This window comes from Lactuca serriola, chromosome 9 (genome assembly GCF_051521515.1).
Source record: "Lactuca serriola cultivar US96UC23 chromosome 9, Lser_US96UC23_V15, whole genome shotgun sequence".
Taxonomy (NCBI): Eukaryota; Viridiplantae; Streptophyta; class Magnoliopsida; order Asterales; family Asteraceae; genus Lactuca; species Lactuca serriola.
In genome coordinates, this window is record NC_136416.1 from 113120017 (window position 1) to 113145009 (window position 24993).

At 38.4% G+C, this 24993-nt stretch overlaps 1 protein-coding gene across 1 annotated transcript; it reads left to right on the top strand.

Moving 5' to 3' along the window:
• The first annotated feature begins 1001 nt into the window (after positions 1–1001).
• On the top strand, positions 1002–2330 carry LOC145076786 (RING-H2 finger protein ATL54-like). Its single transcript, XM_079022576.1, has one exon. It carries the CDS (start codon positions 1133–1135, stop codon positions 2126–2128), a length of 996 nt encoding a protein of 331 aa, XP_078878702.1. The 5' UTR covers positions 1002–1132; the 3' UTR covers positions 2129–2330.
• Positions 2331–24993: the final 22663 nt, after the last annotated feature.

Below are 24993 nucleotides of genomic sequence, written 5' to 3' on the forward strand. Positions count from 1 at the left end.
AAAATAGTCGCATTGTATGGGAGCCATATTTGTAACGACAATAAAAACCTAAATTTATCAAACTCTCAAGGAAATGGGCTTGAGTAGTAAAAGAAAAGAATCTGGAAAGAAAATTCACCTCTCTATTATTAAGCTTGAACTATTAAAAGAAGAAATTAATAAGAATCTTAAACTAAATCTCAAATTTTACCATTGAGGGTAAAACGTAAAAGATGAAAAAAAAAGTTATATTGTTTTTGGTCATTTAAGATTCACAAAATAATACAAGAAATGAGCTATTCACTATTGACTTATGGGTAAGTAGACTGGGTCTTGGTCTTACCATCCCGATCCAACCATCATGTCTATGATCTTACATACAAAACGATTTTGTTGCAATCCGGTAAAGTTTTCATAGGATCTTAGAATTTTACAATCCTACCATCATGATGATCTTGTGTATTTGTAATTTAAAAATGTTAATTATTATATCTGTTAAATCATTGCACGGTTAATGTCTATTTGTGTATATTTAAAGAGCGATTAAGTTACATGAAATTAATTCCATTTAGACAAAAGATGTTGAAATCCTTGAGGTGCTTTGTGAATTCTAACGGTATTCATGGATTACAAAACAAATATGGGAGTTGAAAGAAATTGAACTTCAATTTGTATAGAATCATGTGATTGTGTTACATGTTCAATAATCAATACCTTACACTTGAAACGTCAACACTCCAAAAAGATGTTTTTCAATTTCCAATAATTCAAAAACACATGTTGAACAAGATTAAATATAACAATTACATCTCCAATATATTTTTTATTCACCTGAAATATTCTGAAAATAATAATAATCAACTACAACAAAATAATCAAACGTTCAAAAGCCATTATCATCTTGATTTAATAATCTATAAACAACCTAGTATCACAATATATCGTTTATAATAAACTTTCCCTTATTAATTTTAATACTCAACAAAATAAACATTCTATCTGGTGTAATAGGATATGCAAACGAATAGTCAAATGACATTAACATTTCACCAAAAATATTCCAAATTGACGTGCAATCCTCACCAATTACCCACCTAAAATCCCTTCACAAAGAAAAATAAATGCATTTGGCAACACCTTCAACGCCTCTACAATGGCAATTTATCACCGGAAACTGTTATCGGAACCAGATTCCAACCAACCTATCGACTGTTCCGCCTGTGGTTTAACCTGCCCATACGACTGCGACTACGTAACAATCTACTGGCCACCACAGCCACCACCGTCATCAACCACCACTGACGACAGCTCCACCACCCATATCTCACCTTATGTCATCGTCATAGTCGCCGTGATTGCCAGTGCAATTCTGTTTATCAGCTACTACCTTATCGTGAAAAGATATTGTGTTCGATTCCGTCAACCCTATCCCACCCAAGTCAACCAAGAATCACGGGACTTTATGAACGGAGATCATCAGCCGGAAATTGATCACCCCATCTGGTACATCAACACCATCGGCCTCCAGCCGGCGGTGATCAGATCGATTGCGGTGGTGAAGTTTAAAAAAGGTGAGAGCTTGATTGACGTCACGGATTGCTCTGTTTGTTTGAGTGAGTTTGAAGATGATGAATCTTTAAGGTTGTTGCCGAAATGTAACCATGCGTTTCATATACCTTGTATTGATACGTGGTTAAGATCGCACACAAACTGTCCTCTTTGTCGAGCGGCTGTTTTGGCCAACAATTCGAGTAATAATTCGCAATCAAATGATCAAAATGGAAATCTTATTCATGGATTTGGTTTGAATCGAAATACCCAGATGGAAAATGGTGAAAACGATGGTGAATTGGGTTCAATCGGTGTTGAAGAGATTGGGATTCGTGAAAACATGAGAGAAACAGGGAATAATAGGGTTGAGGTTGATGATGGAAACAAGGAAATTCAAGATTCAAAAATTGAGATTGAGACTATGAGTACACTAAGAAGAGCGTTTTCTATGGATTCAACTGCTGAAATTGTACATATGGAATTGAATTCGAGTAATTCAAGTAACGAGATGCAGAGTTCAAACCATATAAGAGATTCAAGAACACGAAACATGATGACGATGAGATCATTTTCATATGGTGGGAGATCGATCATGTAATTCGAAAATTTATAACAGTTTGATATATATATTTTTTTACAGCCAAGGTTAGGCTTTTGATTTTTGTGAGCAATCTCCTTCAAGGATACTGAGAAAATGCTCAAAAGAATAAAGTTTCGTGATGTTTCTAGATGGAAAATTGGAAATATGATAATGTGTATAAATATTTTTCAAGAAATATATACTTCAAAACTTTGAACTTTGTTTGTCTGGTAAAATATTTATTTATGCAACATGTCATATCTTAGTCGGTTTATGTAAAGACGTTGGTTTTTACTTATAATTTGTATTATTCATATTGGTTAGTAACCAATTTGACCCGGAACGGGAGAAGGAAATAGTTCAACTAACATCAGTTTTATTTTTATTTTTGAACTGAAATAAACCGATAGGTTTTTATAAAAATCTAGTTGAATAGTTAAACTAAATCGATTGAACAAATTAAATTAAACAAAAAACACATGACAATAAATTGTTTTCATAAAATCTTTTTTTTTTCTTTTTAGATTTCTTTGAATAAAATCACATGGTAAATGTTATAAAGTTTTTTTTAATGTGTTTGAATTCATCTAAAACTATATTTTGTTTCCGTACTATATTTTATTTTAATTTTAATTTATGTAGATTGATGTAGAACTTACAGTTATGTGTTTTTAATGTATTTGGATTGATCTTTAACTTGCATTTATATGTATTTTTAATGTTTAAATTTGTGGATGTCTATGTATTTGTAGGAAAATAGGAAAAACGATAAAAATTATAGAAACCGGTTGAACCAACGGTCGAACCGGTTAAACCGGTCGCAACAGAAATCGGTCACCATATCGGTTTAACTAAAAAAACAGTTTTTAAAACATTGATATTCGTTGGACTGCTAATAAAAAAGCGCTCATATATAGTTATATACATTCTTAAAGAATGCATGAATATAAAGATCCTAAGTAAAAATATATTAATTATTAATGGGAATAATGTAAACGAAGGTTGTATTACACTAGAATACAAAAGATTGGATGTGAAAATCCTTAAAATCCGAGATTGTATGAAGAAGTTACGACGTTCAGAATACAAGAAATAAGCAAAACCACAAAACCTAAACAACTAATGAGTTAAGGACACAGTGGCCATAAATATGAACAGTTCCGAACAATGATTGTTCCATGTAACATGTCGTGAGCAAAATCTGATTAAACCGGTCATAAGTATTATATCTGTAAAAAAATAAAACAACAGACTTATTTTGCAACAAAAAAATTATTAAAGACCAAATGTGTACAAAGTGAAAAAATACATTAACATATTAAGTAAGTTTTCCCGATAAATTTACCTGGAGTAGTCAGGCATAAAGACCGAATATGTACAATTTAGGCAAGTTGAAGGGTAAATGTGCACAAAAAAATCTCATACCAAATATATATAATCAAAAAACATAGTACTCTTTTTAAGTCATTATCTCTTGTTTTTATACAACAATTGTAACCATTTTCAAAATAAGACCAGAACATACAACCACTTGCTGACTACATGTACGTACATGACATCATGTTAGTCTTGTATTTAAAGCCACGTAAGCAACCATTGAGACAAGTCACATATCAAAATATAACTCCAACACACATTCTTTCTTTGTAAATCAGTTTACATACTTCTCGACGACATATATAATCGCTTCAAATTAGGTTATACCCACGACAAGTCATTGTCATCATGAACCTTTGACATCAAACTCTGCATAGACGACAACTCGTCACAATAAGTAACGAGCGAAACGAAAACATTCTACCCGGGTTTATTAATATATATGCTAATGAAATGTCATCCCTGTAGGCTTAGAAAAAATCTTTTTTTATTAAATTTTTTCAAAAGAATCTTAAAAGAAAATAAAACAACTTTTTTATATATTACAATAACATATCATTGGTATTGAGATGAATCAATTTTGGCGTGGGCTATAGAGACGACCAGTCGTTAGCACATGTTGGTATTATTTATTTATTTAATTATCTTAATAAATGAAACGATAGTGTTTTGTTTTGAGTTATAGAGGCAACATATCTTCTCTATATGGTTCTATCTTCAAGATATATATCGCGATTTCGTTTTTCACAGTGCCGCCCTTCAAAACTTTTGCTTTCTCTCGATGTGCAATCCAGTAAGACACTTTGAAGTTAACGACCACTCCATTATGGTAATCGCCTTTTGTGACCACCCGAAATTTTCATTCTGTACAAACCATTTGAAGCCAATAGAAGTAGAACAGTTACAGTGAAAATTCAGACTTCGGGTATAAGTTTGGCAGTTTTTCAGGATTTACACTTAAGGAGATATCAGGAGAGTGGATGCACTAGGGTTTTGTGCAACACTGTTATTCCAATACTCTAGGATATTAAAGTTCATTCCGGGAATAAAAATATTTTCTGCCAAAAATCTCAGGACTATATATAGAAAATTGAACCATATTGGTTCATTAGTTACATTTCCATTTAGAGAAAAGTCAAAATTTTCTCTCACAGATCTTCGGGTTTTTATCTCAAATTGTGAGTACTTCGATCTAGTTATATTATATAGCTTAGATTATGTTTTATAACATCAAAATCGGACCAAAACCCCAAGATTTGGGAGTTTACCGCCCAAGAACACTTGGGGAGTAAACTCCATTTTAAGGGCCAAAAGTGTCCCAATGACCCTCAAAGCCTTAGAACTCAAAATAGAAGCCTTCATTACAATGTTTAGTCCACAAAACAATTAAGAATCAAGGGTGAAAGTGAGTTCACGGCCAAGGAAGTTCTTGGGCCGTGAACTCCATTTTAGGTTGCCAAAATGCCCTAAATGCCTTCATTTAGCCAAGAGACTAGCATAAAACATTACCTTGATGTGTCTAGGACCCAAAACAATCAAAATACCAACACCTATGGGTGTTCACGGCCGCAAACACATGGCCAAATGGTTCATGGGCCGAAAACACAAGTTAGGGGTGTTTTGATGCCACAAACACTTCCTAAGGCTTAGGCTTGAATTTAGACATGTACCCTAAAGTGTTTATAACCTAGAAAACATAAGGAATCACAAGTATTAAGGAGTTTACGGCCAAGACAAGTTCTTGGGCCATAAACCCCTATAAAGGGGACAAATGACACCCAAATTCCTTCCTTATGCCTAGAACCCATCATAGATCATATCCTTGAAGTGTTAGGAACCTCAAAACATCAAATGGTACTCCTTACCATGAGTTTACGGCCGTAAACTCATGGGGGAGTGGTCCCAGGGCCGTGAACATCAAGCAAGGCCATTTTAAGGCCTTAAACCCACCCAAACACTTGTTTAAGACTAGAAGCTCTTCACCACTTAAGTTGTATTAATGTTAAGCTTCATTTTGTGACCTAAGAGAGAGTTTACGGCCAGGATTTTACTCCCCTGGGTCGTAAACTCCAAAACATATGGTCTTTAGACCATAAACTCCCATACGAGGCCTTGCACTCCTTTGTTGCAACCCATTAGCCTCCTAGCACTTGACCAAAAGTGTTTTCCTCGCATTAAAATGCTTATACTTGTATAATTAGTGTTTTAATAACTAATTATTTATATACATATGTCTTCATATGTAATTAGGATCATTGTGTGTGTCTAAATTCTTCACTTGACACCAAGCACTTGTCCGATCCTTCCTTACGATAACAGTCCATTCAATTCCAATCACTTACTGCAGGTGAGTTCATACCCCTTAATCAATGTTTTAACAGTTTTTTAAATGTTTTATGGGGGGATACAAGTAGAATTATGCTAATTATTATATCAATCATATGTGATTAATAAGTAGCATTCAAATGATTGGCTATTCATTAACCGTTTTACCAAACAGTTTCCTTCAAATGATTTTCATAAACATTTTATATGTTTAAAACTCCTTATTACACTGTACATTTTACTCTGTATGTTTTATTTCAAACTTATTTACAATTGTGTTTCAAACAAATGTTTCCTTAAACTTAAACTGTTTTATCAAACCCATGCATTTAAACCATTTTATAGATCGACATCAAGTCGATCTTTTCTTAGATAATGATTATGTTCAAAGGTTTTACAAAACTTATCTTATGCTTTTATATTGCATGCCTCTATATGTATAGTTATATAAGTAATGTTTAAAAGACTTAGGAAGGCTATCCACCTTGTTTCCTTTTCCTCGATTTGGATGTGGTCTGATAGGATATCGGGTACTCGTCCGAAGGTCGTTTAAATATTAATTATATATCATGTGTACATATATAGTCATAAAAGATGCTTCCAGTTCATCCAATGCCCTTGGGTAGCAAGGGTATACATCCATGTTCATACGTCCCAGTTAGATTACTAGTAAACTACCGTATGGGTAGTTTAGGAAGATACTAGAACTATTACTAGAACACGATATCATACAATGAGTCATTTCATTCATGAGTCAATACTTGCTAGATAGAGAGCACATACATTACAGCTAGAACATTTCATTACTATGAGTACATATACAAATATACTAGGAGAAGAACATATACAACTATACTAGAGGAAGAACATATACAACTATACTAGAGGAAGAACATATACAACTATACTAGAGGAAGAACATATATAACTATACTAGAACGAGTAACAGTACATTACATATACATAAATACGTTGACATAATTGTGATCCACTGTATCGGAGCATGCCTTCAATGTCATGGCCCGAGTTGTTGTCAGAGTCTCTTGAAGGGAGAGCGTGAGTATGCGTATAGATCTATACTGGATTGACTATCCTACACCTTGCTGCTAGCTACAGCCGGACCTGCAGCTCTGCGGGTGCCAAACGTCATTTCTTTTTACGACCTACATTTGTCGTTGTTTATCCATTCATAGTATGGTACAATTAATCACATGATGCCTTAATATAAATCCGGTTTAAGGTAGTTAGTACAACAGTAGTTCTTATAGCGCTACATTTTAGTACTACATTAATTTTCCCTGTACATATATTTAGTGATCTTTTCACTTAAACTTTAAATGTAAAAGCTATATTTTGTTAATGATAGTTACACTTGGGAAAAAAATTACACACTTTTACAAGAAACGAACATTTAGATCAGTTAAGTCTTGGTAGAAGACTACATTGAGAACAGTTAGGTCTTGGTAGAAGACACCTTTATATACTAGTAGGAATCATAGGGATTTCTAGGGTTTTTCAAACGTTTACAGTTGTTTTACAAACATTTTTACATTTACAGTTCATATACATTTTCAATACTTACAATTCATATACATTTTCCATACTTACAGTTCATATACATATAAATTCTTACATACAAATTAAGACACTAAAATACTTATGATCTCACCAGCTTCAAAGCTGATACTCGCTTTCAAAATTACTTGTATCCTCAGGTCATCGTAGACAGGTACCGATGCAAGGATTAGGGAAGATGGAGCTCGTTGAAGACTCATCTTTCATTTTGATTTATGCTTTAGTGTTTATCAAAATTTGACAGAACACTTGTATAATAATTATATTATTAATGCAATGGATGATGTTGTTGCTTGTTTACTACTTTACATTTTTGTGATACTGTACATGACGTCCTCCGCCCCATAACGTTTCCGCCGTTCTTGGTTTTGGGGTGTGCCACCTTCACTGTTGGCCATGGATAAGCATGTAGGTCTCCTCTTTTTTATACAATTACAACCTATGCTCAACATTTTCCTTTTTTTTATCCGGTAGCCACTGGCCACCAGCCACCACATGGGCGATGCTGACGTTTAGCTGCTACCACCAAGTAAGGCTTGTTATCTTATTTTTTCTGATCTCTCATTTTTTTTGACTTTGGGTTTTTTCTAGTAAATAGCCACAACAAGAGGACCATCGGTGTTTAGTTGCTACCACCAGGTAAGGCTTGTTGAGTAATGTCTTATGCCCCTAAGTTAGGGCTAGACGTTTAAGTGATTTTAGAAATACTTATTCATTTTATTAAATAATTAAAATCCTTGAAAAGGATAATTATTCATTATACGTGTTACGAGTTGTATAAATATCTATTTAATGAACGCATGTTATAAAGACTATAAGTATATAATATTTTTAGAAAATCTTATTATAAAATTTAGCATTGAAGTGATAAAATAAAGTCTAAAAATAAAAGATTGTTTGGGGTAAATAATCTTGATAAAAGTTGATGGCGATCTCGTGGATATAAAGAACACTTAAATCTAACTTCGTTTGAGGAAATTATGATTTTAAAAAGTTTCGCATTTAGCCCTGCACATCGATGTGTGTCTTGAAAAGTGAAATGGGGATTGGTTGTTTTTTAGACAAAAACGAAAGCTAGAGTTCTCAATGTCGAGAACAAAGTTCATATGAAAAAGCTATTAATATTACACAGTCTTTTAGAATGTAATCTTCATAGACTATAAAATAAAAAATATAATGTAAATTACCCGACAAAAGTCTAAATGAAACTTATAGTACTTGTCCATATGAAACTGGGGATATAAATAACGTCAAAAACGAAGCGCGTGTGCAAAATATATAATTTTTAGAAGATTTTAGGTTTTACTTGATACTTACGACGCAACGCCACTCATCGCATGTCGTGTGTCAGCACCGGATAAGAGAACGTGTTGCTTATGACCACAATGCAACACACTATAAATGGAAGCATGACGTGTCAGAACACAACCTATAAATAAGATATAGGTTTTTTTCATTTCTTCACCATTTCAAACACAAACTTCTCCGAACCTTCCCACCCTTTGAGTCCGAAATTCCTAGCTATTTAGATTGTTTTAACGGAGCTTTGAGTTACAAGAAAGTCGACAAAAAAAGCCTTCGATGTCAAAGATCCGCCTGTGAACTTTCTAAACTTTTTTTTAAAAAACTCTCTAAATTAATTTGCACTTACTATGCTTTAAGTGTAACTTATATTTATATTCACAATCATTATTATGAACCTATAAATAAGATTTATTAGTGATTTGAGTCATAATACCGATTGATCTACTTACGGGAGTAATGTCTAGGTTATATCTAGTGAGGTTTTTAAAGTGGATTGTAACGACCCAAATTTTAAGTCCAAAAATTTCTTTTTAAATTAACTGATTCATAAAAACGTTCATGAGAAAATACTATGAAATTACATCGTCTTATAAAACAATGTATCATGTCTGAAAACCCAAGTCACAAAATAATAACATGTCAGAGTACAATCCCAGAATATCCATAGTGCGGAAAACAAAGAGTGTGTGTATGATGTGCCGCTACCGGGCCAACTCCTTCCCCTTCGCTGAAGAGGTACCTGAAACTAAAACTGTAAACTATAATCACGAAGCTTAGTGAGTTTTCCCATCGTACCACATACCACACAATCACATAGCATACATACTGTCGGGCAATTCTGGGGTGCCCGACCTACCCGGTACGGCCATTCTGGGGTGCCGACCTATCTGTACGACCATTCTGGGGTGTAGGTTGCCGTCCTACCCATGTTAAGCCATCCTGGGGTGCAGACCTACCTGTCAGTCCTAACAACCGACCCTCGGGGACTATTCCACCCCTACCGCTACTATCACATATATCATAACATAAACATACTATCAGACATATCTGGGGTGCCCGAACTACCCTTTGGTCCTAACAACCGAACTTGGGGACTATTCCCCTCCTACTACCGCTATCACACATAATATATCATGCCAGCATATAAACATATCACCATATATTATCAGACATATCTCGGGTGTCTGACCTACCCTTCGGTCCTGACAACCGAACTCTACTACTGTCTCATATAACATATCATGCTAGCATATAACATATCAGGTAGTAGCAAACCTAGATGATATCACAAAGACAATCATCTAATCATACATCTCCTATTGATGGGCCGGCATTGTGGCCATAGACCCACCGCTACTGGAAGGTAACTCACCTCGATGAAGTAGCTGCTGAGAAACTGTGTGGGAAGTCTCTGCCTACTACCACTCCGGAAATCCTCCGGCTACAATCCCCACAAAATACTCAGTCAGAGCTGATATCTACTCTTAGGGTAAAATGATTGTTTTACCCCCAACCAAGTCCAAGTCAAAGTCAACATTCAGTTGACCCGACTCGACGAGTTGGGCTACCAAATCATCGAGTCCATGCTTCTCTAATCCAACCCAAACGATGACCCACTCGTCAAGTCTAGCAAGAACTCGACGGGTTCTCCTTCAATCATAACATCGGGACCATCTGCATTCGACTCGCCGAGTTCCTTTATGAGCTCGTCGAGTTCATCTCCAACATAAGAACTTGTCCAGTATATGACTCGCCGAGTTGTATGAACAACTCGTCGAGTCCATCTTCAGAGATTGGGAGATTGCTATGGACTCGCCGAGTCTGCTCATACCACTCGTCGAGTCCCATGGCTTCCAAGTCCCTTTTTGCGTCTAAACCAAAAAGGGACTTCCTTCCTAACACTTACCCATTCACAAAAAGGGTTTGGTGCACAATGGTCACCGACTCATCGAGTGCCAAAAACAACTTGCCGAGTCCAACCTTGACCAATTTCATACAGTCTATTTAAATGAGATCTAACACACCAAAACCATAGATCTGGCCTCCTAATGTCCATTTTATACGTAAAGTTCCAAACTTGATGCACATGCATGGGGTTTTTAGCTGAAAAATCCATATAAAGTGTCCTACAATGTGCATGGGGCTCTCATGGCCCTAAAGTTGGCACCTTTATGCCATGAGACCCCTATTAAGGTCCAGATCTGAAGTCAAAACCCACTCAACACTTCCAAATCCGAAACATGACTTAGAAATCCAAAGAGATTCCAAGTTAAAGATAAATAAACACATAGATGAATCAAGACAGCGGCATTATACCTTGAAGCTGCTGAAAATGAAGTAGATCCCCGGATCTACAAGCCCCAACTCGATTTCCAAGCTCCTTTCTTCCTTCCAAGCCTTACAATCCACACAAGAGTACTAAAAGCGGCCTTAACTCACACACAAACAGCTAGGGTTCGATATGAAGCTTTCAAGAGAGTGCTAGGGACAAAGGAGGCTGAGTTAAGTTGTTTATATACGGAGCAACCCTCAGATTTAGGGTTTCACTTATCCAGCACCTACTCGCCGAGTCAGTCTCCCAAATCGTCAAGTCGGTCACTTAAAATGCCCGCAGCCACGACCCTACTCGACGAGTTGGTCCTCCAACTCGTCGAGTCCCAGAGAAAATACACAAACTGAAGAAAACATACCAGGTGTTACAAATCTCCCCCACTTATTTTAGACTTTGTCCTCGAAGTCTGCCGCTCGATCCTGAAAAAGCTCTGGGTAATGCTCCTTCATCTCGTCCATCGGCTCCCAAGTCCATTCCGAGCCCTTCTGGTGCTGCCATTGTACCTTCACGAGCTCCACCCTCTTGTTCCTCAAATCCCTCGACTTCCGGTCGAGGATTTCCACAGGCCGCTCGATGTAATTCAAGGTGCCATCAACCTGAATGTCCTCCAAGGGCACCACTACTGAGTCGTCCACCAGGCACTTTCGCAGCTGAGAAACATGGAAAGTGTTGTGTATCTGACTAAGTTCGGATGGAAGATCCAGCCTATACGCCACCTTTCCCACCCGAGCTACAACCCTGAATGGTCCAATGTACCTGGGGCCCAACTTGCACCGTTTCCTGAATCGGATAACGCCTTTCCATGGAGACACCTTCAGGAGAACCATATCCCCGACCTGGAACTCCAGGTCTGATCGGCGCTTATCGGCATAGTTTTTCTGCCGACTCTGAGCAGTCTGAAGTCTACTCCAGACCTGCTGAATCTTATATGTCGTCTTGAGCATTACCTCAGTGCTCCCCATTACCCTCTTAAACAACCTTGCCCCAACATACCGGGGTCCTGCACTTCCTCCCGTATAGCATCTTGAAGGGAGGACGGTCAATGCTCGCATGATAACTATTGTTATAGGAGAACTCTGCCAATGGAAGGTAGGTATCCCAACTACCTCCGAAGTCTAACACGCATGCTCGCAACATATCCTCCAGGGTCTGGGTGGTCCGCTTGCTCTTACCATCCGTCTGCGGGTAAAAGGCGGTGCTAAAATGCAGACGAGTACCCAGTTCGTCATGAAACTTCTTCCAAAACTTGGAAGTGAAATGCACATCCCTGTCTGAAATCACCGATACTGGCACCCCTTGCGGTGCCACCATCTCCCTGATATAGATGTCGGCCAACTTTTTGGCCGAAATGCTCTCCTGAATCGGAATAAAATGGGCACTCTTGGTCAATCGATCGACGATGACCCAAATCGAATCCACTCCATGCGCGGTCCTGGGAAGCTTTGTAATAAAATCTATTGTGATGTCTTCCCATTTCCACAGCGAAATATCCAACGACTGCATCTTGTCGTGGGGTCTCTGATGCTCGGCCTTGACCTTCCTACAGGTCAAGCACCGTTCCACGTACCATGCCACATCCCGCTTCATGCAGGGCCACCAATAGTCCAGACGAAGATTCCTAAACATCTTCGTCTCCCCGGGATGAATGGAGAACCGAGATTTGTGTGCCTCCTCCATCAGAACCTGGCGCACACCCCCGAGGTATGGCACCCACACACTACGGTGTAGTGTCAGCAACCCTCAGATGTCATAGTCGAAGGAGGAGATCTGCCTCACAATTCGCTCGCTCTTTCGATGTTCCTCCTTCATGGCTTCCTGTTGGGCCTTCTGAATCGGCTCCAACAACGGAGTCACCACTATCTTCCTCAGACAGATATCCCTACTCGGCGCTGCCTTGCGGCTAAGCGCGTCGGCCACCACATTGGCCTTCCCCAGATGGTAAAGGATCTCGCAATCGTAATCCTTCACCACATGCATCCACCGACGCTGCCTCATGTTTAGATTCAGCTGATCCATAAGGTACCTCAAATTCTTATGGTCCGTGTAGATGGTACAATGAACCCCATAGAGGCAATGACGCCAAATCTTGAGGGAGAATACAACATCCCCCAACTCCAAATCATGTGTCGGGTAGTTCGCCTCGTGAGGCTTCAGCTGCCTCGACGCGTAGGCAATGACATGCCCTCTCTGCATCAATATTGCGCCCAACCCAGAGATGGACGCATCGCAGTACACCACAAAATCCTCCATGCCCTCTGGCAGGGAAAAGATTGGTGCCTCGCACAATCTCTGTCTCAGGGTCTCGAATGCGGCCTGCTGTTCAGCCCCCCAATGAAAGACCACGACGTTCCTTGTTAGCCTGGTCAGGGGTACGGCTATCTTGGAGAAATCCTAGATGAATCTTTGATAGTAGCCGGCTAATCCTAGGAAACTCCGAATCTCAGATGGAGACTTTGGAACCTCCCATCTCATCACGACCTCCACCTTGGTCGGGTTCACCGAAATCTCGTTCTAGTTGACGAGGTGCCCAAGGAACTGCACCTCGCGCAACCAAAACTCACACTTGGAGAAATTAGCATACAAGTTCTCCATACTCAAAGTCTCCAGCACCTCCCATAGGTGCTCCTCGTGCTCCTCCGACATCTTGGAATAAACCAAGATATCATCAATAAACACTATCACCGACCGGTCTAACATCGGTCAACACACGCGATTCATGAGGTCCATGAATGCGGCAGGAGCATTGGTGAGCCCGAAGGGCATCACCACAAACTCGTAATGGCCATAGCGCGTCCGTGACGTAGTCTTCTGTACATCCTCCTCTCTGACCCTCATATAATGATATTTTGAACGTATGTCAATCTTGAAGAACCAAGATGCTCCCTGTAGCTGGTCAAAGAGGTCATCAATCCTCGAGAGTGGGTAACGGTTCTTCAATGTTACCTTATTCAGCTCCCGATAATCTGTACACATCCGATGCGACTCGTCCTTCTTATTCACAAACAGAATCGGGGCTCCCCAGGGTGAACTACTCGGTCTAATGAATCCTTTGTCTAACAACTCCTGCAGCTATGTAGACAAGTCCTGCATCTCAGGAGGAGCTAACCGATATGATGCCTTGACTATCGGAGTCGCACCAGGGACTAGGTCGATCCTGAACTCCACCTGTCGCTCCGGAGGTATCCCAGGCAATTCCTTAGGGAATACGTCCGCAAAATCTCGTACCACGGGCACATCGCCCACTGTCGCCTTACCCGCCTCCCGGGTGTCCATGACATAAGCGACATATCCTGCACAACCCTGCTGAAGGTAATGCCTTGCTCTCGCTGCTGAACATACAGCTGGTTCTCGTTGTGGCTTCTCGCCCTGAACTACCAACTCTCCCCTACTTGGGGTCCTGATCCGAACCAGATGTTGTGTTCAATCTATCACTACCCCATTGGGACTCAACCAATCCACGCCTATAATTACCTTGTTCCCCCTCAACGGAATAACAACCAGGTCTACCAGGTAACGCTCCTCGAATAATCTCAGCACGCAATCTCGGAAGACCTCAGATGCTCGCACTAACCGGTCGTCCGCAATCTCGACCTCTGGAGGGCAATCCAACATGCCCGAAGACTCAGGAAACTTCTTACTAAGTGCAAGAGAGACAAATGATCGGGTAGAACCCAAATCAAACAATACCTGAATTGGGATACCGTTCACATGGAACGATCCTAAACAGAGCACATACATAACATATGAAAATCACAGCAGCATATCATAAAAGCATAAATGAGAAATCATACTCGTCACCACATCGGGTGCAGCACGTGCCTCCTTGGTAGTCAACTGGAAGGCCCGGCTCCTCACCACTGGAGCCTCAGCCTTGGCCTGACGGCCATCAGTAATCCGCAGGGTCGCTGGAGCTGGCGCCTTCACTGCCGCCGCTGCTGCTATCAACTGAGGGCAGGTGACCTTCTTGTGGCCCCTCTGATTACAGCGAAAACACAGCAAATCAGACGTCTGAAAAACCAGTGCAGGGGCGGTACAATCCCTGTTGAAGTGTGTTGTCTTTTTGAACTCGTAGCAGCCCGACGATCCCAATCTACACACCCCCTCATGCGGCCTACCGCATTTCCTGCAGCGGCCCTGTCCTGACTAGCCTTTCGGCCTACCCTCTGATCCCTTGGGCTTATTCCCCGAAGCTCCAGTCATCTGCCCCTCCTCTATCTTCCTCTTCTGGACATGCTCCAGATCGATCTCCCTCTCCCTTGCCCTAGCAATCATGGAATCTAGGGTAGGCAAGCTGAAAAACTAACATGCTCCCGAATGTCGGCTCGCAGCATGTCATGATAGCGGGTCCTACTCATATCCTCATCACGCGCATACTGGGGCACCAGCAATGCCCTCTCCCGGAACTTGGTGGTGATCTCCGCCACAGTCTCCATAGTCTGCCTCATGTCCAAAAACTCCCTGGCCAACTGCTGAAGCTCTACAGCTGGCGCAAACTCCTCCCTGAATTTGGTCACAAAGTCTGACCAGGTCATAGCTGTTGGGTTTTGAGCATTCTAACACTTCTAAGTGTACATGCAACCCTAAATACCTTGGATCTATGTTTTCTCTATTATACATGCAATTATGACCAACCAAGGTATTATCCTAATCTAGCATACAAAATAATGAATATAACAAGATATAATACATACCTCTTTGATGTAGAATGTCTTCCTGAAGCTTGAGTGCCTAGTGCCTCAAGTGTGACACCTCAAATGGTTCACACAACACCAAATACACTTGGAATAACTTGAGAGAAACTTGAACACGCCTAAAATCGGCTAGCCCATTTTTAGAATGATACTAGTGCCCATTTTTTTCCCAAAGAATATGATCTTATATAGTTGTTACAATTAGGGTAAACCCTAATAGTCATGGCCTTCCATTTCCTTGGATCCCTGGGTTCAAATACACCATGGATCATCCATGGACCATCCTATGGGTTTTAGCCCAACTTGATTATCCATGGATCATTAGCCCACTATACAAGTATGGATGATTTACATAATTAACCCATATATTTAATTAGTTTTCTTTTGATCACTTAATTAATTCTAGATTAATTCTTGATCAATACTAGTTAAATAATCCTATTAATATATTAGAACTTATAATATATTAATCAACCTTAAGTGTTATTTTTCTCATTATAGTCTATCCAAGTGCATGATGCCATGCAACCCAAATGTACCATGCCGGGTCGGGTCAAGTCTTACCAATTATAGTTATGGACTTAGACATTAATCCAACAGTCTCCCAATTGGATAAGTCTAAAACTATTATTGCAAATGACTTCAAGAACCGACCGACAATCATAGCTCTCAAAAGCTTTTGTCTAACTCTGACCTTGTAGATGAACTCTGACCTTTGTCAATGACTTGTCCATTAGATAAGGGATCATATATTCCTCCATTTTAGATATCATATGGACTGAGACATGGATTATAATCATTCTCTCTATCCATTTGTTGTTTCCTAATATCTGATTTATGACGTCTGACTAATTGAACAAATCAAATCAGTCCTGGCCCGGCCGAGCACTTCCATTTGTGATCATCAAATCATCGAGGGGCCCACAGATATCGCTTTTATCTCAAAGGTAAAAGGAATGGATAAACTTCGACTCATATGGCTTGTTCTACTACTTGTTGAATCATACAAAAAGACACGTTTTATAACATCGAGTTACCGAATGCGTTTTCGTGCAATCAATGTACAACCAACTCATAGTAACAACTCATATCTCTAGGTTTGAAGAATAGAAGATATTATCGTCTCATGATCACTCGTGATAAAATCCAGGAAGTGATTCCAATGAGCGCGGGTTGAATCCAATACTCAGAACTTATGAGCACTCATGAGTGTTGTAGCCCTTTTGTCCAACATCTTAGACATCTACAAACCAACCCATGACAGTCTTAATTCATATCTACTTCCAACATATGACCGACCGTGGATGGTTTGAATAACTTAGTCATCCAGAACAATGACCTAGTTTATTCTGGAAGTCAAAACATGCAAAATGAAACACAATAATAATGGAATCTAATATGGTCTCAGAACTTATGAGCATAAATAAAACACCTTTTATTTATCACCATATGACGACGCATTATTCATTGTATACTGTTTTAGCTATCAACTTTAATCTTTAATTAAAACAATAGTTGTCCCATGCTCCAAGCATGTACATTATGCTTTTCTAAACACTAGTCACACCATACACCAAGTATGCATACTATGTTTGTCTATGATATTTACTTTGTGAAATAGATCAACTGAACATAACTCCAATGATCCTCTTTTCACAGTCCTAATTCCTTACTGCAAATGCAAGAATTCCAAATTCATGTCATTTACTGAAATCTGTTAGATTCTAAACTTATATGCATTGATCCTCTTGTAATGATTATGCACAAAGTCAGAAAGACTTGACAACAACCATTACAGAGCATTCCAAAGGAGATCAGCTCCTTGGAAACATCCTTCTTGCATTAAGTTTCCAAATCTTACACAGATTGAATAATTTCTAACTTTGAAACATTTCCATATTCCATTTTGACAATCACTTCTGAACAAGAGATGCTTCCTTATAGATTATGTCAATATGGTCCTTCTAGAATTATCACTATACTTCCAATTGTCCTTGAGCAACCAATCTTTGGTAAACCTTAGATTGTCCTCGACAACTTTTTAATCCTTTTAGTCATATCCAATTCTAGACCTTTTCCCTTCTTAATGCCCCAGGCATTTGGAAAATTTTAGAAAGGATGAATATAGCACATGTAATCGATCCTATATCCGAAGCATATGGGACACGATTCATAATGTCTCACATAAAGACTAAACCAGTCTTTTGCTATAACATTTCCATTTCTATTTGCAAAGTTCTCATAATTCAGATTATGAAAAGGGATGTCGTAATCATAATCGAATTTTAGAACGCAAATAATGGACCCATATACAGAATTTCCTTATGTTGAGCCATTCCAACATGAAATTCATATAAATACCCTTGACTAAATACGATTAAAACCTCAATCTAAGCTTTTAGATTTGAGATGAAGTATAATTTCCTCTCCTTTAATTATAGCAAAACAACTCTTTCCTAGTTGAAACTTTTGTTTTCTATAATTAACATTGCTAACTTGCAACCTTTATCATAATTATCATGCTCCCACTAACATGATGATTATTAGCATAACACTTATGCTCCCACTAGCTCTGACATGTACTTAGAAATTAGCTGACTTTCTTACCAAAGTTCAGATTTCTGATACTAGATTGTTTTGATAAAACTTTATCAAAATCATACACCTCTTTTAGATAGCTCACAGGTGTGTCTAAACAATTTTATAACTATGAAAAAGGGATCCTATAATCATAGTCTCAATTGTTTAGACATTTTCCACTTCTCACAAGTCCATGTTAGTGTGCCGGTTAACCACACAGCTCCACTAACGACTTTGAGAATGCAAATATCACAATTGCTATCTACTTCAAATCTACTTGGTGGAAGTGTTTCCTCACCATCATTTTCATGAATCGAAGAGAAACCTTATGACCCTTAGATTTAATGGTGTATATGTTCTTATCCATGTGAATTGTCAAAACCATAGTCACGTGACAAGGATAATGACAAATCGAAGCTCATATGGACTGAACTCAATCTTAATTTCTTGCCACTTGGCAGCTCAAGGGCCTGCCATTGCTTCCAAGTTGTTGTGCAACCAACTGAGAACTCTAAGAACTCATATGCAAAGCAAACTTTAACTGGAATGGGCACAGAATATGTCAACACGATAGGTTATAAACCTCAAGTTGTGTGCTAGTGAAGAACTTCAGGTTCTATTCTTGATTAGTTCTTGAGACTTTCAAGACCTTTAAGACTCCCACTGTCCTCTTGACATATAAGACTTTCTTGTCAGATATTCAAGAGGTAGTGTGGATTCTAATCAAGACAAACACTTTCACAAAATTGTCTTAAGTTGGTTTTATCCAAAACATCACAACTTACCAATTTCAAATGTACAAGAGTAGAAAACTTTTACTCTTACATTTGACTAGTGTTAAGAAACCTTCCTTTAAGATATGTCACTCAACTTAAAGTCTTGGAGTATGACTCTAAGACTTGTTTTGGAATGAAATATGACTCATCTTCTTGATTTAACCACTTCAACAATTCATAGCTCCTCTTCTTAGCTATTAGAATGCACTTAGAGGATGAATTGTGATAAGGTCTCTAAATCATTAAGATGATCATAAAAACTGATACTAAAGTACTCTCTCATCTTTTCAGATTTGAGAAACTTTTATCTTTCTACCTAAATTGATTCTTCTTATTCGCTTTGTCATACATTGGAACCTTTTCCAATGTCTCAGAATTACACTTAAGCTTGTAAGTGTAACCATATTTACCGAGCTTTAGTAAATTATGACGAATAATCTTATCAATATTTTGTGGTAGACTTGACCAATGCACAAGAATGTGTACTCGATCCCTTAGTCCTTCACTTGACTCACATATACATGTGAACAAGAAACTAGTCTTAATTTTCCAAAGCTGAAACTTCTCATTGATCATACTGTACAACTTGTATGATTCCAAGTTTCGATCCAATTGAAACTTTAGTGATGAGAATCTTTCCTTATTTGGTAAATTTAGACATTACCAAAAATGAAAGAATCAATTTCATATTTCCACTCTTGCTATTAATGAAATCTTATAAGCAACAAAAATTTTCACAGATGCCATTGTAAGGATATTTTAAAATAAATAAAATCAAACATTTTCGTATTATTTTAAAACTTTGTGGAAAACTATCCTTGCAGTGCAAAAGCACATGAATACTTTGTTGTTATCTATTCCTAAGCAATATATCATAACTCCTAAGAAGTAGCTCAAGAATCCGATCTTCAAACTATGCGATAGAAATCCATCTACGCGATCAGATTCCGCATATTCGTTCTTTAAGTTTCTTCACTTTTCTTTGATTCTTAAAACATCACCATGTGACCCAGTCACATCATGTATCAAGAATCTCATAGTAGAAACTTAGCAGAGTTAGATAGTGGACTTTACCTGAAGTAGAGTCAAACTTATTGACATTAACATCCTTAGGTAAATTTGGCAGCTTCGTAACCAATGTCCCTTTCTTTGGCAATTCAACATATGGATGTTTTGGTAATGGAACATGGGACTATCACAGATTTAGCCTTTTTCTTTACCATTTGGTCAACCGAGTTGACTATGGTCGATCCCTTTCCACTGGGAAGAGAGAGCTTTACTAGATATCCAATGTCATCATTGTCAATGTCCATAAAGGTTTAGAAAGTTGATCTTAGCAAATAGATAAGATCATTAAGGGTATTGTCATAGTCTGTTTCATAGGTATTCTAAAAGAACTCACTATGTGACTTAGAAAGTAGTTGAGCCACCAACTTTCTCAAGACTTTGACACCCAACTCTCCCGGCTTGTCAATATGTGACTACATCTCCAAGATGTGATCACACCTAGACCTTACCTTGCCAATAAGGCTTGAGTGACCTTAAACTTTTCAAGAACTGTGGGTTAGGGAGAATAATTGGAGGAGGTGAAAGAAGTATGATTTCCATGGGACATCATTTTCATTTAGGAAAGCTTGTTTCAAGAGATTTGGGAAGATCATAGATATTTAAACCAGACATCTTTTGGGAGATGTTCAAGATAGTTGATCTAAAGTCCTTAATATAACACCCAATATGAAATATTAAGGCTAGGACCCTACGAACTATTTTATAACTTAGAAGAGGGATGTCGTAATCCAAGCTATAAAATATTTGAAGGTAAGTGAATGAAGATTCACCAATTTCCAACAAGATAAACAAAATGTATTATTAGGTTTTAATTGTATTTGAAACTCCTAAATCTTTGAGATTCATTGAACTGTTCAATGGCATGTTTCAATCTCGAGTGTGCCCTTCAGGTTTTGTGACTGGGATGTCGAGGATCACAAAACAAGGTGTGAAGTAACCATGCAAATTACTTGGTACCCTTAAATGTTTACCCCTCAAACAATGTGCCGGTTAACCACACACGCTCCATCGATACTATGATAAACATTAAGTTACCCTTTGCCTACCTTGTTAAATACGAGTTAGTGTGCCGGTTAACCACACACGCTCCACTAACCGACTTAAACAAAGTGCAAAGTGTAATTTCATGGATTAGCACCTTATTCACATTTTCCTAAGTGACTAAGATTGGGTATTAATAAATGGTTTAGTTACTTAGTATTTATCATTAATACTTTTAATGAAGGGAGAATTCTAGTCCTTGTCCTACCCGTTCGGCTAACGACCCTCCACCGGTCAAGGAAGCAGTGGGTGAGAGTGGACACCTATTAAACTGCCATTTTATAGGCAGTAACCTTATACCCCCCTTATAGACCGGCTTCGTGAATGAGGCCTACTAACGGTAAGACTGACTTTACTCTTATACATACATACACACACACACATATATATATATATATATATACATATATATATATATATATATATATTATTAACTTATAATATTATAAAGTATAAGGGTTGGATTTTAACTTTTAAAATTCTAAGGGCTAACTTGGAATTAAAGTATTCATAAGTGAAAACTTTTCAAATTCCAAAACTTGAGGGCAAGTTTTGAAACTATTCAAAACTAATTAATTCCATAACCTATGTGTTTAAAGTAGTTTTAATCCAAAAACTCTTCAAGTTCCATAACTTGAGGACAAGTTATGGAAGACTTTAAACTAATAAAAGAATTAACTTTTCTTTATTTTATAACTTATGGAATTAATTAAGGTTACACATTTTATTACTTAATGAAGTGACTCTTGAACTTCCATAACTTGAGGACAAGTTATGGAGTCATAAAACCATTCAATGAGACAAGACTCTTCATTTTGTAACCTTTGCCAACTTTTATGAGTTTTATGAAACTTAAATGTGACTTTTCATATAACTTGAGGACAAGTTACAAAAACACATTTTAGAATCAACTCTTAGATTAATTTGGATTGAAAACAACAATTTCACATAACTTCCTACTAATCTAAGAAACTCATAAGAACAAGATAATTCAAATCAAATTTTTTCATGTAATTAGTCTAAACTAATACAAAACATGAATCTATTGACAATTTTCTTTGAAATTGGATTAGCATGAACATTACCACATCAAAAACAAGTTTATAAGTCCAAAAACAGCTTAGGGTAATGTTCCTAGTCCATTTCTAGCCAAAAAAACTCGAACATATGCTGTCTGGGGATCCTACTCGTTGAGTGTATCAACCTACTCGACGAGCAGGATGATTTTCTTCATGAACTCGGCGAGTTCATCAGTGGAATCGGCGAGTCCAGTGCCCAGAAAGCCAGAAAATTGATGTTTTCAGCATTTTTCAGCAATTTGCATCAAGTATAATTGAAAACAAGCCTAGGCTCTGATACCACTATTGGGTTTTGAAAATTCTAACACTCCTAAGTGTACATGCAACCCTAAATACCTTGGATCTATGTTTTCTCTATTATACATGCTATTATGAACATCCAAGGTATTATTCTAATCTAGCATACAAAATAATGAATATAACAAGATAGAATACATACCTCTTTGATGTAGAATGTCTTCATGAAGCTTGAGTGCCTAGTGCCTCAAGTGTGACACCTCAAATAGTTCACACAACACCAAATACACTTGGAATAACTTGAGAGAAACTTGAACACTCCTAAAATCGGCTAGCTGTTACAAAGAATATGATTTTATATAGTTGTTACAATTAGGGTAAACCCTAATTGTCATCGCCTTCCATTTCGTTGGATCCATGGGTTCAAATACACCATGGAGCATCCATGTACCATTCTATGGGTTTTAGCCCAACTTGATTATCCATGGAGCATTAGCCCACTATACAAGTATGGATGATTTACACAATCAACCCATATATTTAATTAGTCTTCTTTTGATCACTTAATTAATTCTAGATTAATTCTTGATCAATACTAATTAAATAATCCTATTAATATATTAGAACTTATAATATATTAATCAACATTAAGTGTTATTTCTCTCATTATAGTCTATCCAAGTGCATGATGCCATATAACCCAAATGGACCATGTCAGGTTGGGTCAAGTCTTACCAATTATAGTTATGGAATTAGACATTAATCCAACAATAGCCTCAACAGTCAAGGCTCCCCATGAGTCTCCAACAGACTCCCACCAGTCTCTAGCTCTGTCTCTCAAACGCCCTGCTGCATATCTTACCTTCGACCCCTCCGGGCAGAAGCTAGTCAGCTGCACGGACTCAATGTCCGTAATCCATCGTCTGGCAGCAATGGGGTCCTTCACCCCGTGGAAATCTGGTGCACCACTGCCCCTGAAGTCCTTAAAGGACAACGTGCGGGGTCCTGACTGGCCAGATGCCATGTCACTCCAAAACGCCCTAAGGCGATCCTCCATCAGCTCGACAATCCCTTCCTTGATCGACCCGAATATGACCGGGGTCGCATCAAGGACGCCTCTAGTGATCTCAGACGCGATGAAATCGTGTAGCCTCTCATCCACTGGTTCAGAGCCTAAACCCGAACCCGATCCCTCTACTAAGCTACCAACTATTGGCCTCTGTCGCAGTACAACCATTCTGCAATACATAATGACAACCGTTAGTGATACTTACACACCCTGAGGGATCATATCCACTACAAGTTCCCTGGTCTTGTCTCAGCCTTCCTCAAGTTGGGTACAGAACCTCTTCTTTCAGTAGTACGGGCCCATACTACCTTCCACATCTATCCGTACCTTCCTCAAGGACTGCCTTGACTCCACCAAGTCCCTTTCACTACTGCTGATTCTCTGCTATTCCCATCCTAGGCTTACCCTAGGGTAAATCTCTGACTCCACCCAAACCGGTCCTCAACTACTGAAGGCCTCCTTGTAATGCCAATTATCCATTACCTGACTACCATCACATGTGATGAGGCTCAGATAATCCTTCGAGTAACAGACTCGTCCCTACAACCGTTAGATTCAGATGAGAGTTGCGCAATAGGGCCAAATCCAGCACTCTGAGATTATTCAATCCTAATCACATGTGATGTGACGTATACACCTAATGGCTAACTCTCATCTCTCAGAGTCCCACAAAGCACAAAGCAAGCGGAATTCGGACGCAGGAAAACTACTCAAACTAATCGGTTCTCATAATGAGAATCTGAACTAGCATATAATGTTGAGCTCGTACTACCAGGCATAACCTAAACATGCTATCTTATTACTGTCTACTTAATACTAGCATGCAATTCTTATAAGTTGAAGCACACAAAGCAGGAACATAAGGCACCATTCCTAGATCCTTAGTCCTATTCTAGCATGTTGTTCTACTGAAACTGATAAACATAATATAAAATTGTATGGGTACTTTGGGGAATACTTACTTGAGCTCGGTCGGTCACTCATATCACACTCTTCGTTCTTTCTCAAAACTCTTTTATCTTAGCTTGTAGGAAAACATTTTTTTTGTAAAAATCTTTTAATCCCTCGATTTGAGTCCAGACACCCCAAGGGTGTGTTCGAATCCCTCAAACCAGGGCTCTGATACCAACTTGTAACGACCCAAATTTTAAGTCCAAAATTTTCTTTTTAAATTAACTGATTCATAAAAACGTTCATGAGAAAATACTGTGAAATTATATCGTCTCATAAAACAATGTATCATGTCTGAAAACCCAAGTCACAAAATAATAACATGTCAGAGTACAATCCCAGAATATCCATAGTGCGGAAAACAAAGAGTGTGTGTATGATGTGCTGCTGCCGCGCCAGCTCCTTCCCCTTCGCTGAAGAGGTAACTGAAACCAAAACTGTAAACTTTAAGCACGAAGCTTAGTGAGTTCCCCCATT

Bases quoted from the DNA above. Each gene is read 5' to 3' on its own strand.
- LOC145076786 (XM_079022576.1), top strand. From the start codon at position 1,133: ATGGCAATTTATCACCGGAAACTGTTATCGGAACCAGATTCCAACCAA.